This window comes from Notothenia coriiceps, unplaced genomic scaffold (assembly GCF_000735185.1).
Source record: "Notothenia coriiceps isolate Sejong01 unplaced genomic scaffold, NC01 NC01_scaffold00033693, whole genome shotgun sequence".
Classification (NCBI taxonomy): Eukaryota; Metazoa; Chordata; class Actinopteri; order Perciformes; family Nototheniidae; genus Notothenia; species Notothenia coriiceps.
The window spans coordinates 398491-417283 of record NW_011366394.1 but is presented as its reverse complement, the minus strand read 5'-3'; the positions used below and the strand labels follow the sequence as shown (position 1 = coordinate 417283).

The 18793-nt window shown below is 39.6% G+C and overlaps 1 protein-coding gene across 1 annotated transcript in view; it reads right to left on the bottom strand.

The window, feature by feature from the left end:
* The window catches only part of ccdc146 (coiled-coil domain containing 146), a 39730-nt gene that overhangs the window by 279 nt on the left and 20658 nt on the right, over positions 1–18793 (bottom strand). The window contains exons 3-7 of the mRNA XM_010790044.1: positions 13190–13272; positions 11635–11850; positions 4574–4631; positions 336–418; positions 94–187 (exon numbers count right to left, since the gene is read on the bottom strand). Of these exons, the coding sequence (XP_010788346.1) occupies positions 94–187; positions 336–418; positions 4574–4631; positions 11635–11850; positions 13190–13272 (534 nt within the window). The remainder of the gene's footprint in view (positions 1–93; positions 188–335; positions 419–4573; positions 4632–11634; positions 11851–13189; positions 13273–18793) is intronic.

Below are 18793 nucleotides of genomic sequence, written 5' to 3'. Positions count from 1 at the left end.
CACACACACACACACACACACACACACACACACACACACACACACACACACACACACACACACACACACACACACACACACACACACACACACCTCTTTGAGCTCTATGATCTCGGTCTTGTCTTCCAGCTCTTTCTGTTCTCTTAATATCTGCATTTTGTGGATTTCCACATCTTCAGTCAGACTCCTTTGCATTAAGTGAGGGCACGCACACACAAAAAAAAGAACGCTTGTTATCTGAAGAATTTTGATTAGCAGCACTGTGTCTCATTAAAAAAAGGACATTAAGTGAGTAGAACTGAGAAGATATAAAGAAGGCAACATGGTTTGAATACCTGACTTCCAGTCGTCTCTCGGAAACCTCCTTCCTCAGATCCTCATGTTTTTCCTGCAGGACATTTGTTCTGCTCTCCAGCTCCTGGAGGACCAGCCAGCAGTACGAATATTAATGTAACATCACATATGAAGAATATCTGGCTTATGATGACAATTTAATTGAGCTCAGGCTACAGGCTTGTTCTCATTTCTTAGCGTCTGATCATAACTCTGAGTCGGTTCCAACAGCCTTTGCGTCGCACGTGGATTTTGTTTTTTATAATGTCAAAATGAAAAATATATTTCTTCTGCTGTTTCCATGGGTAAGTAAATGTTTAGTGCTATAACGTATTTAAGTTTGCTACCTTAGAAGGGGCCCTATTATTCTTAGGAGTTTTCCCTTCCTTGTAGTGTATTATAAAGGTCGTTGTGTTAATGGTCTGCAAAGGCTAAAATTCCTGTGTTATCTCCAGAGGGAGTTTCGTGCCTGAAACGACTCCATTGGACTCCTTTGTTTATTTCCGTAACATAATGTAATCATTATGTAACTTCTAATGAGCTCCAACACATTGTATGTGATAGGCTAAGGGGCGGGACATCTCTAAGCGGTTGACCAATCACAACAGAGCCGGCTAGCTAACCAATCAGAGCAGACTGGGCTCTGGTTTGAGGGGGAAAAGAGGTGCTGCAGCACAGGCAGTATGAGAAAGATAAAGAGCTTTTTGAACATTAAAGCATGGAGACATGTCACTGTAGAGGCACAACATACTGATATGAACCTGGAAATGAGTGCAATTGGGCCCCTTTAACTGTAATCATTTTCTGCACAAGAACGATTTGACCCTTAACATTGTTTAGAAAAATGTTTAAGTGAAGTATGAACATAAACAACTGCAGTTAAACCAGCTGTTACCAATTCAACTTGATAAATAAGATGCACTTTGACGCTAGTTTGTGGTTTTTCTCCAACATCCATCTACTATACTGTCAAACAGCAAACAATTGCATGTAAGGGCCCTGCTGTAATAAAACACATAGCTAATGAATCTAGTTTGACAAGTGTGTGTTTGTGTGTTACAGAGAGAGAGTTAGAGTTAATATCACACTATGCCAATAATGGCATGTTGTTTCAATAACAATGGGAGTCATAAAAAGGCCCCTTACAGTACACTCTGTGACATTTACAGATTGAAATGACTAAACTGTCCTAGTAAAGGCAGCAGCCCCCATTATTCTGTAGAGCAGCAGTTCCCAACCTGTGGGCGAACGCATTGCAAGTGGGCCGCCAAATAATTTGCAAAACATTATGATTTGTGTGGAAACATTTCATTATTATTTTTATTTGTATTCATTTGAACCTCTTTTCCTTTTTATTTATTGATCCTCCTTAGCAACGGTCATTACAGTCCTTGACAGCGGTCTGTACTACTGGATTAACAACGTGTCACATGTTCTGAATCGACCAATCAGAACTTTATTTAGCCTCCGTATTGTTTACGGTTGAATGTGGGCCGCGAAAAAATGTTAGATTCTTATGTGGGCCCTGAGTTGAAAAAAGGTTAGGAACAGCTGCTGTAGAGTATTGCTTGTATGCATATTATGGTGCTGTGCATGTGAAGTGCAATGCAATGTCCACTTTACATTGCCACTGGATAATTCATGTTGAGCATAAAAAAAGCTGCGACTGCATAAGCGGAGTTTGACATTTGCGCTTGGGGGGACAAACCTTTTTTACTGACGTCAGTACACAGTCCCAACTACTGCGTGGGGTGCTACGGATACAGTAGCAATAAAGCCAGCGCTCACCGCACTGAGTATGACTTTTCCACATACGAACACAACTCGTCCCGTCATGCACGCCTCATGCACGCCTCATGCCCGCCGTACACACACACTCATATGGAAGGGGCGGTCTCTCGACTCTCCCCCCAACAACGGTGCATTACATAACTGTAAAACTTATAACTGTGCACATCTTATACTTATTTGATAACTACTATATCCCTTGGTTACTTGAACATGCTACAATATTATTAACCAGTGTGCTACCTTATTAAAATATTGATAAACGAAATATTTGTATTGGAACAGTTTTCGACGTAGTAATGCTGTAACATATTTCAGCGCCCCCCCCCCCGCAAAATCTGCGCACTACATTTTATTCTCTTTTGTTTTGTCATGTTTTTCTTCACTAGGCTACATTTTATCGTGCTACCCTGTGTTGCAATATGACAATACATGATCATGTTATCCTTGATTCAGCTTAATTTATTTACATTTATTCCTGTTTGTTTGGTCTGTTAAAGGTCACCACTTAGCCACCTTGACTTAAGTGCATCCAGAGGCATGCAAGCTGAATTTGAGCACATTTGGAAGGTTTTGTTATGCAATCTTTAATTTACCAGTTGTAAAAAAGAATCCCTAAAGTATTAAAAATTCTAAAAAAGGCTGCGGAATTTATTCTGCAAGCTTTAAAAAGCTCACGATCAAATAATTTTGCCATTAGCAACAGCATTTTAAAGCAGCTTAATGATTGAACCTTGAGATTATAACCTAAAATGATTTGCTGAGTTTAGGTGCTGGTGATTCAACAGCTTCTGTATATTTTCACGTCCATCCGAGTGTTAGAAATGCTCAAACAGCAATGCATTGTGGTTCACTTCTGATCAACTAAATAATACACCCAATTCAGTATTTATACGCCCTGCAGCCAGAGCAAGGTGGTGTCGAAATCACACCAAACAAGATATTCGGATTCTAGTTTGACACTGGAATGAAAGAATATTCTTACTTTTTACTGTGAAGCTTTTGATATAACATGCAGAGAATTGTGTATATTACAGCTGCAGCATACTCGACATTCATTTATTTATTGATTGATCAGCAACTGTCCTACTTTTAATATATAACGATAGTTGGTACTCAGATATTTTACTAACGTAATAGGAGAAGACTACATTGTAAAAATACTCTGTTACAAGTAAAAGTCATGCATTCAAAATGTTACTTGAGTAAAAGTATAAAACTGGATTATGATTAATGGGCTTTACTCCAATAATACAATATACCATCACAGCTGGTAAAGTTGGAGCTGATTTTAATAACTTATTATCCTGCTGCTGGATGCCTTAACCCATAATTATATATGATTTATATATTGTATTAGCTAATGTTGGAGAAAATACAAGTTGTCTCCACTTTATGGGTTGTTTTAATGCACGGATACTATGTGTGACTCTGCACTGTGTATGACCTTGCAGCTGCCTCTTCTAATGAGGAGGAGGCAGGGCATTTCAGGTTGATGATATTTATGAGAAGACACATACTTGTTGTCTCCTAAATATCTCACTTCTATGAGGCGTGAAGGAAGTATGTGACTCTTTCCAGAAGACGTCGCAGATGTCCCCGACACCTTTCCGACACCTGCGGATGATATTAGCGCCATCTCGATTTACGACTTTGTTGTTATCTCCGTGTTTTGGACTATATAAGCCTGATGTTTTTTCCTGCTCCGTTGAGCAACATACCCCGTGTGTGAGTTAACCCATATCCTTTGTATGTGACTTAACTCTGCTTCTTCTTGCAAGAATAAATTAGTACCTGATTATTGATTCTCAACCTGGTGTCGAGTGATACTTTCCTAACAGCTAATAATCTGAATCTATAAAGTACGGTGGCCGACAAACTAGCTTGTTGCAGCGTTTTGTATTTGCAGTGTTATGTGTTTGCAGCGATTGGTTAATGTTGCGCTTTTAGTAAACCGTGACGTTGGTGAAGATGTAGCGCGTTTGCACCTGTTTGCCACCGTAATAAAGTAACTAGTAACCTAATTTCTAAAAAGAAATGGTGGCAATGTCAAAAGTACAATATTGGCTACTCAAGTAAAGTATACCTCAAAAATATACGCAAGTACAGTACTCAAGTAAATGTACTTTCCACCACTGAATATATCAGTTGCTTTTTGGATGAGTACTAGCCATTAGTACTTCAATTGGTCTTCTTAAACAAAAACAAAAATCACCTCTCCAAGCGGAACAAGGATTAAAGCTTTTATAACTTGAATGCCATCATCTTGCCGGAATGGGAGATTCATCTATGGAATATTTTAGCTCCAAAAGGTCCCACTAGTAATATTGAAGGATTAAGCCTGGATGGAGGCTTAAAGTAAAACTCATATTTATCCTCCCTGTAAGACCAGTGTTGCAGCAGTAATCCACGTCTCTGAGAACACACCTGGATGGTGCAATGATGAACTTACTGCAGGTTCGGGCTGAAACTCAATCTCTTTCTGCAGATACCGCTTCTCTTCCCAGAGACTGCAACGGGGTGAGGTGAAGAGCAGAGGAAGATGAGTTATTAAGTGGAAGGAAAAAAAAAAACATGTTTCAGTTCCTGATTGAACAGAAAGAGGAATGCATGAGAGAAACGACCACATTTATATATTTAAAAACACACTAGTGTGCAGTTTCATGCTAAATTCTTCTTAATTGAAGACAAAAGATTCATAGAAGTCAGAAGGTTCGAAAGTGTTCTATGAAACCTCTTTCTACAAGTACGTTTGCACATCTCGGCCACCGTACATAATGAATAATACAATTGTTTACAAGCTTTCTCATGCTTAAATATTAATAAGGTAGATGCTATTACACCCAACCTAGTCTCACGGCATTTCATGTAATAGTCACGAAAATAAATGTAATCTATTGATTCGTGTTCACCAACACCATTTAAAAAAATGTGTTTCTATTGTATGTTTCGTCTTTTTGTCCGGTTGGCTCTTGGAAGACGTTGTGTGGTTCATAAAAACATGTTCTTACTCAATATCAAGCCACGATTATTGTTTTTATTTTAAATAGAATAATGTCTGACTTTTTTTGCCGTCCGCGAGGAAAATAAATGGGGCCCAGAGCCTCAGAATACTGAAATCTGCATTTTTTCAATCTTTTTTTCCTTCTAAGTTGTTATTATTTGGTGCAGGCACGAAACATACTACCAATATAAATACATTGCTTCTAAAATCGTTCTGTGTCAGAATACTGAAATCTGTATTTTTTTATATTTTTTCCTTTCTAATTTGTTATTATTTACATTGCTTTTAAAATTGTTCTGTGTGACACGAAAAAAAATGGGGAAATTGTGTTGGTGAACACGAATCAATAGATTAATTTCGTGACTATAACACAAAATGCCGTGAGACTGGGTTGCAGTACAGGTGGAGTACATCATTAGCACATTATTAGCCATTGGCACTGAACGTATAATGTAATTCAAAGTAATCTGAAGTTTTTTCAGACTTGGCATTCTTAAGATATGGTTAGCATTATCTTTATGCATTTCAAATGCAGCAACACTTATGTGCAATATGTTCTGCTAATGGTATTATTACTACTAGCTGCTACTCCTAGTGAATCCATCCATTACTGTTACAATAATCTTTACGTAACTATGTGCAATCATATTTTTACTACTGTTAAATACCACACTTCATTCTACAGTGCTACACTTATTTTATAAATACTGCCGCTACTTACTCCCTACTTGAATGTGTACATTTGTTATTTGTAATACTAAGTGCTTGTCTTTTTATATGGTAGTGTTCTATTTTATTTCTCTCTACTGTATCTTTACTTTGCTGTAATAATGTAAGTTTCCCATTGTTGGACGAATAAAGGAATTCTGATTCTGGAAAAAATACTTGTTTAAACCATGTACGAGCACATAAATCAGAAGAAGTTATTTTATGTGTTCTCACTTCCTGTGTGTTACTCTTTCACACAATCATCTGGACTCCTGTTTTTGTCTTTCTATTATAACTTTACCCTGTCTGTATTGCGAAAAAAAAGTACTTGAATGTCAACCCAAATCTCTAGAAGCTCTTAAACCCAAACACAACAGCTGCTGGCATGAATCCCTGACATTATTGAGGGTGTATGAGGGTAATACCAATGTTATTATTTCTCCTTTGATTTGCCTCCATGAAACAAAGCAGAGAAGCCAAGTGCTCTTCAGTTGTTACATCAGAGCCCAAACAATAATTTTCAAGACAGCATGACATCTCCATCAGACGATTTCAGTTTCATGCTGTTTCCCTTCCCCTGTCACTTCTTAGCTTGCTGCTCTGAATTAAGCTTTACAGCAGTCTGCAGTGGCGGCCGGCGTCTATATAAATGCTAATGAAAGGCGGGTCAGTGAGAGACCACAGATCTATTGTCATGTTAATAATACATTTGCCTCAGAGGAAGTTGCAGGGCTAGGTGTGCGGCTGCAGATGAGTGGTGAGGCTTTGAAAATCTGACACATTATTATCTAAAGTGAAATCACATGAAAAGGCAATGATTATTTAGTAGCGGAGATCTCACAGCTCTCTTATAAAACCTACTTACTTATTCCTGAGACACAGAGGAAATGAGACGGTGTCTGAATAAATGAATGAATAAGGAGGAAATGTGTGTTGGTTTTTGTTGCATTTATACAGAAGCTCTCCGGTTTCATTCAAGTCAACAAACATTCCTGTATACTGCCGACCAGGGCATAGGTTTAGTAACGAGCAGTGTCTTCCTGCTCTGCAGTTTACCACAGCTCCGAGCTTTCTAGCCTCTTTCAGCTCCTTGTTTCAGTTGAACAGCCCCTGCAGTGTAAAAGCCTCACAATATTATCAGATTTAGGCGGATACCAGACAGAAGGAGAGTTAGCTATTGGACCTGCATTAGTCAGGTATCCAGACACTCTAAATCAGCACCCCCCAACTTTTTTGCATCACATTTCATGTTGGACAATATTTTCAGGGACTGGCCTTCAAGGTGTGGGACGAAAGTAAGTAGGATGAAATAATAAATGATACGACCGGCCTAAAAACAAAAAAAATGTTCATAAAAATACACCTCACCGTTATGCTGAACTAGCGGGAGCCCTGAGCTTGTGTCTCTGCACCAATCATGTCTAATCTAGGGGTAATGGGAGGCAATGACCCAGAAGTGTGTTCCTTAGAAAAGACTACCCCATCATTTTGGTTTGGTCGCTTTCACTGCTGTCAAACTTGCAATCAGGCAAAATGCAAATTTGTATGTCTTTTATACATAAATGTGTCCCCGGTGTGTCAGGGAACTCAGGCAGCGTTAGAAAATAAAACCCTCTCTCTTTTCCTTCCTACCCAAATCTCTAAAAACGGGGGTACAATGGAGCTGATCCAGATTTGCGGCGGTTTGACGTCATATCGGCGGCGGACCCACAGCACTATCAGAAACGTTGCTATCAGAAACAATGCCCGACTGTTTTGGATGTAATATGGTCGGTGTTTACATTAGCATGCTAACACTCAGAGCTAACCTGTACTGGAGAGCATGCGTGTGAAGAAGCAGGAAATAAACAGGAACTCACCTTGTGGTATAACCGGCAAGAGAGAAAGCCTTTGAGCTCCATACTGTTTCAGAAATAATCCTTGATAATCCATGATATGGCATTTCATCACAGCAGTATCTGCCGGTAGAATCTCCCGCATGAGCAGGCATAAGCTCCGCCCCTGTTTTTTTTATCAATTTAATTTTTTTCAAAGCTTTATACATGAAATCAGCACTTCAAATGAAGAGTTTGGTTACAAAACGCAACAAACGCCACTTTTGAAAAAAATGTGTTCCCGCCGAAATCAGTATTATATTTCGTCGGTATTGAAATGTCAATATTAAATTTTACGCAAAACGCAATATCCGCCTTGTTATTCTGTCCTGTTTTTTCACTTTCTTTCCAAACAGCAACAAACGCCAGTCTCCCTTCTCTACAGAATGCGATACATCTGCTCAACCAATCACAGCGCACCATTCCACACAGCTCAACCTATGACAGAGCACCATTCCACGCAGTGTAAACAGTAATGGCGGCGCCCTGAATGCACCCGGCATCCTACCGGCTTTCGTCATCAAATATATATAATTTATTTTGTACTATATACAAACCATGTATTTCTCCGTGTGATTGTGGTGCACTTTTGCTAAATGTTTAGACAAATTGCTCGTGTTACCGCCCTTACATTCTAAACTCTCATTCAGTGGCGGCTGGTGGAAATTATTTTAGGTGGGGCTATTGTAATGGTGAATAAACCACACGGGGAACATTTTGAGAAATTACCCCTTAAATTAAATTAGCTACACTATTTCATCGTTGCTGTTGTATGATTGGTGTTTAGCTACGGTATTTAGCGTCTACAGCACCTCCGCTTTTAGGGTTGACGTAGACCCAAACGTCGCCCGGAGGTCCCCCGGTGTTTTTGCGGGAGCTGCTGCACTAGCTAACGCTACACGAGCTAACGCTACATTAGCAAAACAAACGCTTATCTCTTTTGCAAATAGTGCGGCGGGCTTCAAACACGTTCCCCTCCACTGGTTTCAACCAAGCATTAAATTTGATGTTTTCCAACCAAATATGGTTGAACTGACACTTCCCCATATTCATTTGTAATTTCTGACTGCCGCAAGCTGAAGCTTGGTTACTAGCTGGGTGTTCTCCAATAAGGGGCCGGGGGAAACAAAGTTAGTGATTACTGGTTCCATGTTGATTTAATTCAATACAAATTGTTGGGGGGAACTGAAAGGCTATTACCGTACTGGTTACTTTGCAGCCCAGACATTTCCCCCAAAACACATTTAGACGCTATCGCAACACAGAAATACCTTTCAAATCCGATCATTTTTAAGACCTTCTAAATCATATTTAAGACCTTTCTTATTTGATACACATTGATATCACGATTATTAAATATGATTATTCATTGACTTTGAAAACATCCATTTATTGAACTTTAAAACAAATAATAATTTGAACAGTATCTTTTTAACTGTTGATTACCCTGAACGTATAATTCAACTGAAAAACCAATACAAAAATAAATGATATATTTAAATAAATATCAAAATAATAAATACCAATNCTACAGACACCTGGGTGTAAATAGCATTGTTAGCTACAGACACCCGGGTGTAAATAGCATTGTTAGCTACGGACACCCGGGTGTAAATAGCATTGTTAGCTACGGACACCTGGGTGTAAATAGCATTGTTAGCTCCAGACACCCGGGTGCAAATAGAATCTGCCTATAAATAATCATAAATGACAAGGAATAAATCTGCATGGTCAAACTATTTACATTTATCCCTGCGGCAGCCGGCAGACACTTTTTTTAGGCAGTTGATTGCAATTTGTATGGAAATATCACATTGGGAAAAAACCTTACAATAGCACATAGTGTACAGCTATACACGTATCACGAAGTGTGCAATATTAATCTTCCTGACAAGTTGATTTATTGGATATTAACTGATGTACAGAGAAAGCTGCATGAATGCTAAAATATGTGACTGGAAAAGTGCTGAATTCCTGAGTATCTGTTTGGCTTAAGATAAAGGACGCTAAGATTTTTAAAGGCATATTTGCATGGCGAGCATCTGCTGGTCATATGCGAATCGCCGGCCATTTGGACAGAAGATAAGAAAGTGAAAAAGAAGAGAAGGAAAGGGGGAAAGATGATGAGAGGACAAGAGAGTTCACCACCAAAACGCTGCCACGAATAATATGCACACTCACTCGTCTAATCCTGTCTATTATTGCCTCCTCTGAGGACGCTCTGTAAATGGTTTCATTTAATATTTCAATTACCGCTGGGCCTTCAACTCTCTGCTTCAGTGTGTGTGCTCTGCACTAAAAATCCCGTTATCATACAGATCATATCTTTGCAATACTGTGAGGGGTTTGTTGGGCTTTGAGGGCTTTCATATTGCAGAAGTAATCCAGGCGACGCACAGATAAGAAAAAGAGATCTGCTTAGATGTAAATTAGGCTGTTGCGTAAATAAGGAGCTTTTAGAATATTAGGGTTCAACTATTTTTAGTGCTCACACTTGCTTCTTCAACTTCCATGCAAATTGCTCCCATTGCTACACATAAACTGATAGTTAAAGAGGATATATCCTGTTCATTTTCAGGTTCATATTTTTATTTTATACCTCTACTGTGACATGTTTACATGTTTTAATGTTCAAGAAGCTCTTTATTGTTCTCATACTGTCTGTGCTGCAGCACCTCTTTTCCCCCTCTGTCTGAAACCAGAGCCCAAACTGCTCTGATTGGTCAGCAGGCCGGCTCTGTTGTGATTGGTCAACTCCTTAGAGATGTCCCGCCCCATCACGTACAATGTGTTGGAGCGCTAGCCAATAGAAGCGCGAGTGTTACATAGAGATGAACTAGGTTACAGAAGTAAACATTTAAAAAAAGCTTTAAATGTTTATACCAACTGCTCTTTAATATTTAATACATTTAGAAACTTTGTACCTACAATTTTTTGTGCAGCACGCTTTTATGATATTCTCACAGGCCTGTTGAAATTGACTTGAGAATCCAAGAAGTCAAAATTGCTCTATAAGTCTTTAACGAGGGCTTCGGGTGTCAGAAGCCCAACTGTTTGGGAACCACTCGTGCATGTTATCGTGTTGCTTAGCAATGTTCCAGTAACCTCCCTTTGGCCCTTTTCAAAGTCGGGTTTGTGTACAGAAAAGAGAGAGATACTCAGGTCCATTTGTTATTTTCCGTTTCTGTGGGTGTGTTTGACCCTTTGGTCGCACTGATATCCTCGTTGAGTGAGTAAGGGGAAGGAAAAGATAAACCTGCAGCAGAAAAGAAGGGAAAAAAAAGGTTATGATGAGAGGAGAGACTCATGGGAGTTGAAGGAAAGGATGAGAGGAAAGGAACAGAGAAAGATCCAGCAGGACTAGTGTGGAAAAAACGTATCAGTGTGAGAGCTCAGACAAGTAAACACATTCATCCACATACAACTAAAAAAACCCTGGCATGTGAATCAAGCTCTGTGTACTTGAGTTTGTCCTAAATCTTTCAAAAATGTGGCTACCAAAAGAGAAACAACATTAAGGTAATGGTAAATATTTTTTAAATGTCGGGCTAAAGTAGGCGTTGCTACGGGATTCAGCCGTGGTGTACTCTCCATTAGGCAACTGGTTCCACTGCTCCTCTTCAGCCAGCTACACACACACACACACACACACACACACACACACACACACACACACACACACACACACACACACACACACTTGCAAGTTGAGTCTCTTTCACCTTCACCTCCCTTTAAAGTCAATGCAAGCATCCTCCTGCTTCTCTTTTCCACCACACTGGTTTCACTTCTGTGTTTTGTCAAGTCAAATATAATTTTTTACCTGACATTCGGTTTCAATGTCGTACCGAAAATGAAACTTGCAGCATGAGCGGTTGCAGTAATAGCGTGTGTACGTGTGTGCATACACACACACACAGTGCTCACCATCTGAGGCGGTGCTGTGTCTTGTACTCTCTGTCCTCAGCAGCTTTCAGTTCATTGCATGCCTGCAGGAGGTGTTGCCTCAGTTCATTGACCTCACTTTCAGGCTGCTCAGAGGTGCTCTGCTCCTCGGCTCTCTCCAGCCCGGCCTGCAGCCTCTGAAGCTCCGCACGGCATCGCTTTGCCTCTCCCAAAACGTGGAGCTCGGAATCCTGGGAACTATTAGATTAAACAGATTATTTAAGTAGTAAACAAGTACCATGTGGAACGTTTCTTCTAATGTGTTTTGGGACGTTGCCTCTGTCGGCCACCGTAACAAAACACTGGTACAGTAAAGCAGATTAAATCAATGTTACGTCTTTATTTTATACATGAACAATTAAGTCTCAAAACATATTTCTTCACACTGGCATATCCACCCTGATCACATCACACATCCTCTGCTTTTCTGTTTTTATTGATTGACTGATTGATTGATTGATTATATTGTCGTGTTTTTTTGGACTTTTGTTTTGTGTGCGGCGACCTTGAGAGCCTTGAAAGGCGCCTTTATAAATAAAATGTATGTTGATTATCATTATTATTATTACATGAGAACAAGACCCTGTAATTCATGATACTTGAGGAAACTAACCAACCATTATAAATGAATCCATTAACACATTAGTTTCATGGCAAATCATAAAACAACACAACTACTTGTTAACACTTGTCTGAATCCAATTTCTCAGAATAGCTTTGTTACTAAATGCATGTAGACATACATTTAGATTGGTTTCTTATTTTCCCAAGAAATCACACAGAGATTTGTTGTTTCCACAATAAATTGGGGTCTCAAATGTTAATTTAACTTCGTCTTTATGTTCCTTTGTGGCGACTCTGAGAATCAGTGTTTCATTAGGGATTTGATTAAGCTTAAGAAAGAAGTGTGTTTTGGAGTATTTCCCTACTACATAAAGTCGTGGTATAATATTACAAGGGGGCATTATTATATATTCTTTTGATAAGGAAATGACAGATGATAAATTATTGTACGCTAATGCAAAGCCACATTCCTTCCATCGACTTAACAAGCACTGCCTATTAGCCTTTTTACCCTTGGTTGTGAATAAATGTGAATTTATCAGTTATGTGATCAGCCATGAGAGGCAGATAATTATCTGTTATCTGCTGAACAAAATCCATATCATGCATTCATAGCGATACTGCCTCAGGTCGTATAACCTTGCGTTCCACTTTTTGCTCAAATAAGGATTTCTGGCTAGACTATACCTTGAGTGAAAGGTGACCCCAATCACAATGTCCCTTCAGAAGCCAGCGTCTTGTCACAGATACTATTCCCACTCTTTATTAACAGTAAAAAAACAACTGATAGGGATTTAAGACTTCTTCAAGGACACTTCAGAGGGAAAGATTCTGGCTCTCAGAAGATTTAAACCGTCTTTTTGCTGTATTTTCAGCAGCTTTGAAGTCATAATGCGCCTCCGAAATATAACACACAAATCAGCAACTTCTTCCAAAATGTAACACACAAAATTCACTCAAGCACAAAATGTACCTCTTGAGAGTTTCACAGAGTAGCCTGTAGCTGGATTTCAGTTTGGCGGCTTTGTTCTGGCTGATTTTGCCCATTGACAAGAACTGTGGAGCAAGAAAACAGAAATATTAAAAATCCAGGACATGAAAAAAAAACAGTTTGTAAAGAGGAATTTGAGGAAAATTGATTATTTAAGGTTGATTGTAAAGATTGTTGGATTTTTGCTGATATCTGATTTGACGAAATGTTCCAACTTTTTGTGTTGTTCTTTATGTGTACAGTATGAGTATTGTTTACAGAATGTTTCTCAAATTAAATAATATATTAACCGAATGACTTATTTAAAAATAGTTCATTACAGTATGTGGCTGTAAAATCCTTAAAATTGTAAAAAGAAGCCACAACTAAATAATAAGCTCAATCTTTCCTGCACATTTCACCTAAATACACTAAATATAAGCATCTTCAGTCCTTAGCGAAAAAAATAGAACCCACCTTAAAGTCTAATAAATGCTTAATCAATGGTTTGGATCACACGCGCAAAGCACCAATATATCAACCAATGTTATGCATGCAAAACTGATGTCAGTATTTCATTTAAGAGCCTTTATAAGTGGATACCAAACATGTTTCAATATTCAACCCAGTCTCACGGCATTTCGTGTTATCGTTACGAAATTAATCTATTGATTCGTGTTCACCAACACGATTTCCCCATTTTTTTCGTGTCACACAGAACAATTTTAGAAGCAATGTATTTATATTGGTATCTTTCGTGCCTGCACCAAATAATAACAAATTAGAAGGAACTCAGACATTATACTATTTAAAATAAAAGGGTTAGGGTTAGGGTAAGATATTGAGTAAGAAAATGTTTTTATGAACCACATAGCTTCCAGTCTTCCAAGACCCCAGCGGACAAAAAGACGTGGTGCAGGCACGAAACATACTACCAATAGAAATACATTGCTTTTAAACTGCGAAAATCGTGTTGGTGAACACGAATCAATAGATTAAATTAATTTCGTGACTATAACACGAAATTCCGTGAGACTGGGTTGCAATATTATCATGCATCCCTTATCGATTGCAGCTTTTAAGCGTGTAGCAAAGAATTCCAAACTCCTATCAGCATACGATTGGTGGCTATGTTTTTCAAACCTCCCCCAGTGTCAATCATCCACAGCTGAACAGTGGAGCTGCAGCCAAATATTACAGCAGTCCTAAACTGTTTGGCTGCATTCAGCTAAAAGTTGGCAACAAGTCCTCCTGCATGCGTCTGCCAGCTCATGTTGCACCATTTCAAAGTCTTTGATCTGACCTAGGGCTGCCTTTATAACAGCTATCACATTAATAGAAACACTATATCACAATTTGTGGAAATGCCTTGGCTTTCTTTCACACGGAATATTCAATAGGACCATATTGCTTTGAACCAGAAGTGTGCAGGCACTTTTATAATATTGTTTAGGGACAAAATTAAGTTCCAGAAGTTGGAAACTAAATCACCAGAGAGCCTTAAAGAGTTTAAAACATCATAAAAGTCAGAACTTTTTTGAAAAGAGTTGCTTTATTTCTGCTGTAATATGCTCAAACTTTACGGTTACTGTTGGAAGAAAAAGATCTTTAATATCTGCCTGGACTCAAAGTGTGGTCGACTGCCGCAAAGCCCAACTCCCCGATGTCTGCCAGAGGATTTGAATAAAGTCAGGCTGAATAAACCTTAATCCAGATATCACAGCATCAGAACACCATATCCCCGTCAGCATGAAAAACCAACCCCTAACCATCTGCAATCTCAAAAGGAGAGGAGAAATCATTGAGAATGGCCCATATATAAGGATAACTTATGTAGATTACGGGCACCATTAACCCTGGATGAGTTTAAGAAGTCGATAAAAAAAGATACACAGCTGTGAAACCTTGGCATAAACACGGCACGGAGAAGGATATCAGGTCAACAAAAAAGGGAAAATGATCACTAAGAGTCGTTGTTAAATGACTCTCTGTGGCAACGTGGCTCTGTGTGTGTAAACAGTGATAGAAACAGAGGGGCCGGTGTTGTTCCCTCTTATCTCCGTAGCCAGGTTGGCAGAGCGGGGCGTAATGAGGGATAGCCTTGTCTCAGCTGCAGGACTGAGGATATCTCAGGTCGGACTGTGTAGCAGGTAATCAAACGGCAATGAACACACAAAAACACACACGGGAGCCGATATCTCAGCCCGACTTCAAACATTGGGGGATAGCCGATTATGTGTTTAGATTCATTCCATTATATTGTTTATCTGGCTGCTGTCGAATGTGCTCGCAAACCTCTGGACCACGTTCCAAGGGCTGAAAGGAAAGAGATATGAATGTTGTGGATCATGTAGATTAGGGCTCCCGTTAATATGATGTATTCAGATGTTTTTTTCCGTCAGTTTGCATTAGCAGCCACCCAAGGTCACGCTAATACAACACCTGAGAAGCTGTACACAATCTGTGTTTCAGACATTTTTAGTATGGTTAAATCTCCCACTCTTGTATTTTGAATTGATCTCTTTAAAAGGCGACTTATTTTACACATTTTCAGGTAAATGTTTGTATTTTCTGCCTCGACCGTGACATGTTCCCATGCTTTAATGTTCAAAAAGCATCTCTTTTCACCCTCTGTCTGAAACCAGAGCCCAGTTTGCTCTGATTGGTTAGCTGGCTGGGTCTGTTGTGATTGGTCAACCGCTTAGAGATGTGTCGGGAAAGCCTCGCCCCTTAGCCTATCACGTATCAATGTGTTGAAGCGCTAGCTACTAGAAGCCTAAATGTTACATAGTGATGTCACTATTTTACAGCAGTAAAGGAAGGAGTCCAATGGAGATGTTTCAGGCAGGGGGGAAACTCCCTATTGAGGGAACTTTGGGATTGTAGCCTTTGCAGACCATTTACATGCACACAAACCTATATAAACAACTACAAGAAAGGGAAAATCCCCCCAAAAAACATAAAAGGGTTGCTCAGTATATTATGAGAAAATGCTAAAAGATTTCACTGTTCTGACATCTTTCAAAAATAACTTAAATATGGATATCAGCCTAGCAACAGACATGCTAGCCATACACTGGGCATTTATCTGAGAGAAGCAGCCTGAAGCGCTTTCAGCCAGCCTTTCCAATTCCGCTGCCAAGACTTATCTTCAGCAGTATGGGGTATTGGAAGCTTTTATGGGGAGGCTGCATACGGCTCACATGTGGCACAGCATCTTTCGAAGTGAGATAGAGACAATCACTGGAAGATATTTATGCCGCCACATACACATACCTGTCCGTCTATTCCCACAGGCATGTGATGTGTACTGCAGTGCAGAGAAGCAATAAACCGTTGCAGTAATGTGGGTGCTGCAGGTTTGTGAAGTGTATAACAAAAAAGGAACCTGCAGGCTTTAATAGTCTGCACCCCCAGGGAGGGAAATAATGACCGCAGGGCACACCACTGTGTAATGGAGAGAGCCACCATCGCTCTCTGTGTGTATCTTCTACCTTCATGTCCTTATATCGACTCTTTGAACTGGAGCTGGGCCTGCAGCTTGATTTAATCACTTTGTTGCTGGAAGTTTTGTGCTGTAATATTTTCCCTTCTGCACCGTTACTCCATCGAGGCTGAGAGCCATTTCTGTAGAGGGAATCAATTACCCGAAACGGTGTCACTTCTCCAGAAATACGACGACATGTGCATGAAACCTGAATGAACCAAGAAAGATAAATTCCAATTACATGATCTGTGTTTGTGAATCATGTTATGTACCACCGGCACACTAGCCAAGTCCCAAATACCAAATAGAGAATAAGTTAGATAATAAAAGAGACGTTTTTTTTAGGGCTGTCAATTTTTTTTAACGCCACTAATTATTTTAACGTGCGATTAACGCATGTGTATTTGTCCTCGGCCCGCCCCGTAGTTTCAGAGCCCAAAGGCTTGACGTTGTTGTTGTTGTTGTTAGTTGGATGGTGGGAGATTCTAGCGAGAGATATGGATTAAAAGAAAAGTGTTTTAAACAGCCCTTTTTACGCCTGGACAACAACAGCAATAGCTAAATGGGGGGCTACAGTTTAACATTGTGGAGGACGAGGGGCTGTTAATTAGATACATCAGATACAAATGAATGCGTTAATGTGTGATTGATTTTGTATTATTTGACTTTAACTTTAACTATATATTTATTTGTTGTTCCTTTCTTTTCTTTTCTCTTCACTATATCTGTAAAGTGTCTTTGAGCACCTGTTAAAGCGCTAACAAATTAAATATATTATTATTATTATAATTCGGATCGCATCCGACGTGTCGACAGCACATCACAGCGCATTATTTTGACCCACAGTGGGAACTTCAGTCTCATGCTTTGACTGTTATGACAGAGGAGCGGCATTTCACCGACAACTGTAAACAGGCTTGTGTGTTTGAGCAACTGGCTCAGTGCAAAGAAGTAGACAGGGTTGGGAGAGAGTGTAAGAGAAAGACGTCGTGGGAGTCGGTGGGATGAAGGGGGCCGGGGACCCACATCTGTCTTGTAGTTAATAGGACCGATTAAATGACTTATGTGGTTGGTGTAGAGGACAGAAAAAAAAGTGGGTTGAGTTAATCCTGATTAAGAAAGACGACCGCAAAGTAACAACAAAAGACAAGCGTTAAGCTTATGACATCAAAGTTTTTGGCGCCATGGAAGAAGTGGTAGACATCGATAAAAATTCTTACGCGTGCGATGCAAGCAACAGCGCAAGCGCGCCGCAGGGGACCCGTCCGACAAACACAGGAAGAGGCCCCTCGCCTCGGGCGGGAAAGTCTTTGTCTCGCCTCCCTCTTTACACTTAGCGTTTCCCGTCATCTGTGACTTTGTACGTGTAACCTATTATTGTATCCGCAAAATCAAATAAATTATTTCTCGTGATACAGTTACACTTTGCACTGGGAATCTATCTAATGAAGTCAACGTTAAACCACGATATATATATAAATTAAAAAAATTTATAATTTTTTTTTTCATTTATTTTTTTTTTTGTGGACTTAAAGTCCGTCCCGCGCCCCGAGACAACCGTCCGCGGTCGCGGGCGGTTCTGTTACCATCCCCTTTGTGACCTGATAGACAAAAGGACAAATCAAACGCGGAAGGAAAGATAAAACGGAATCAAAAAGAGGCCTCTAAAATGGTTCCAGACGACTGTCTTAATAATCACTGTAATTCCGGATGTCATATCTCTCGGTTAATTTTGTTACCTAAAAACGTAATAAAATATTCGGTAAATGAACACTTGGTTTGTACATGGAATGAACCTCCCCTTTTTGAATCCCGACAGTCGGCTAATTTTAATCAATTAGCGCTAATTATCCCGTTTATTAGCGTGTAAAAATAAACAAGATTTACAGGAATCTCCTTATAAAAGGATCAAAAATGTATGAGAAGAGTTGTATACTCACCTGGTTTATACGAAATACGTTTACCAAACAAATAATAAGGTAACCTTGCACTGTTTATAAGAGGACCTGTAGAAGAGTTGTTTTGTTGGACCTGGAGAGAGAGAGAGAGAGAAGAGAGAGAGAGAGAGAGAGAAGAGAGAGAGGAGAGAGAGAGAGAGAGAGAGAGAGAGAGAGAGAGAG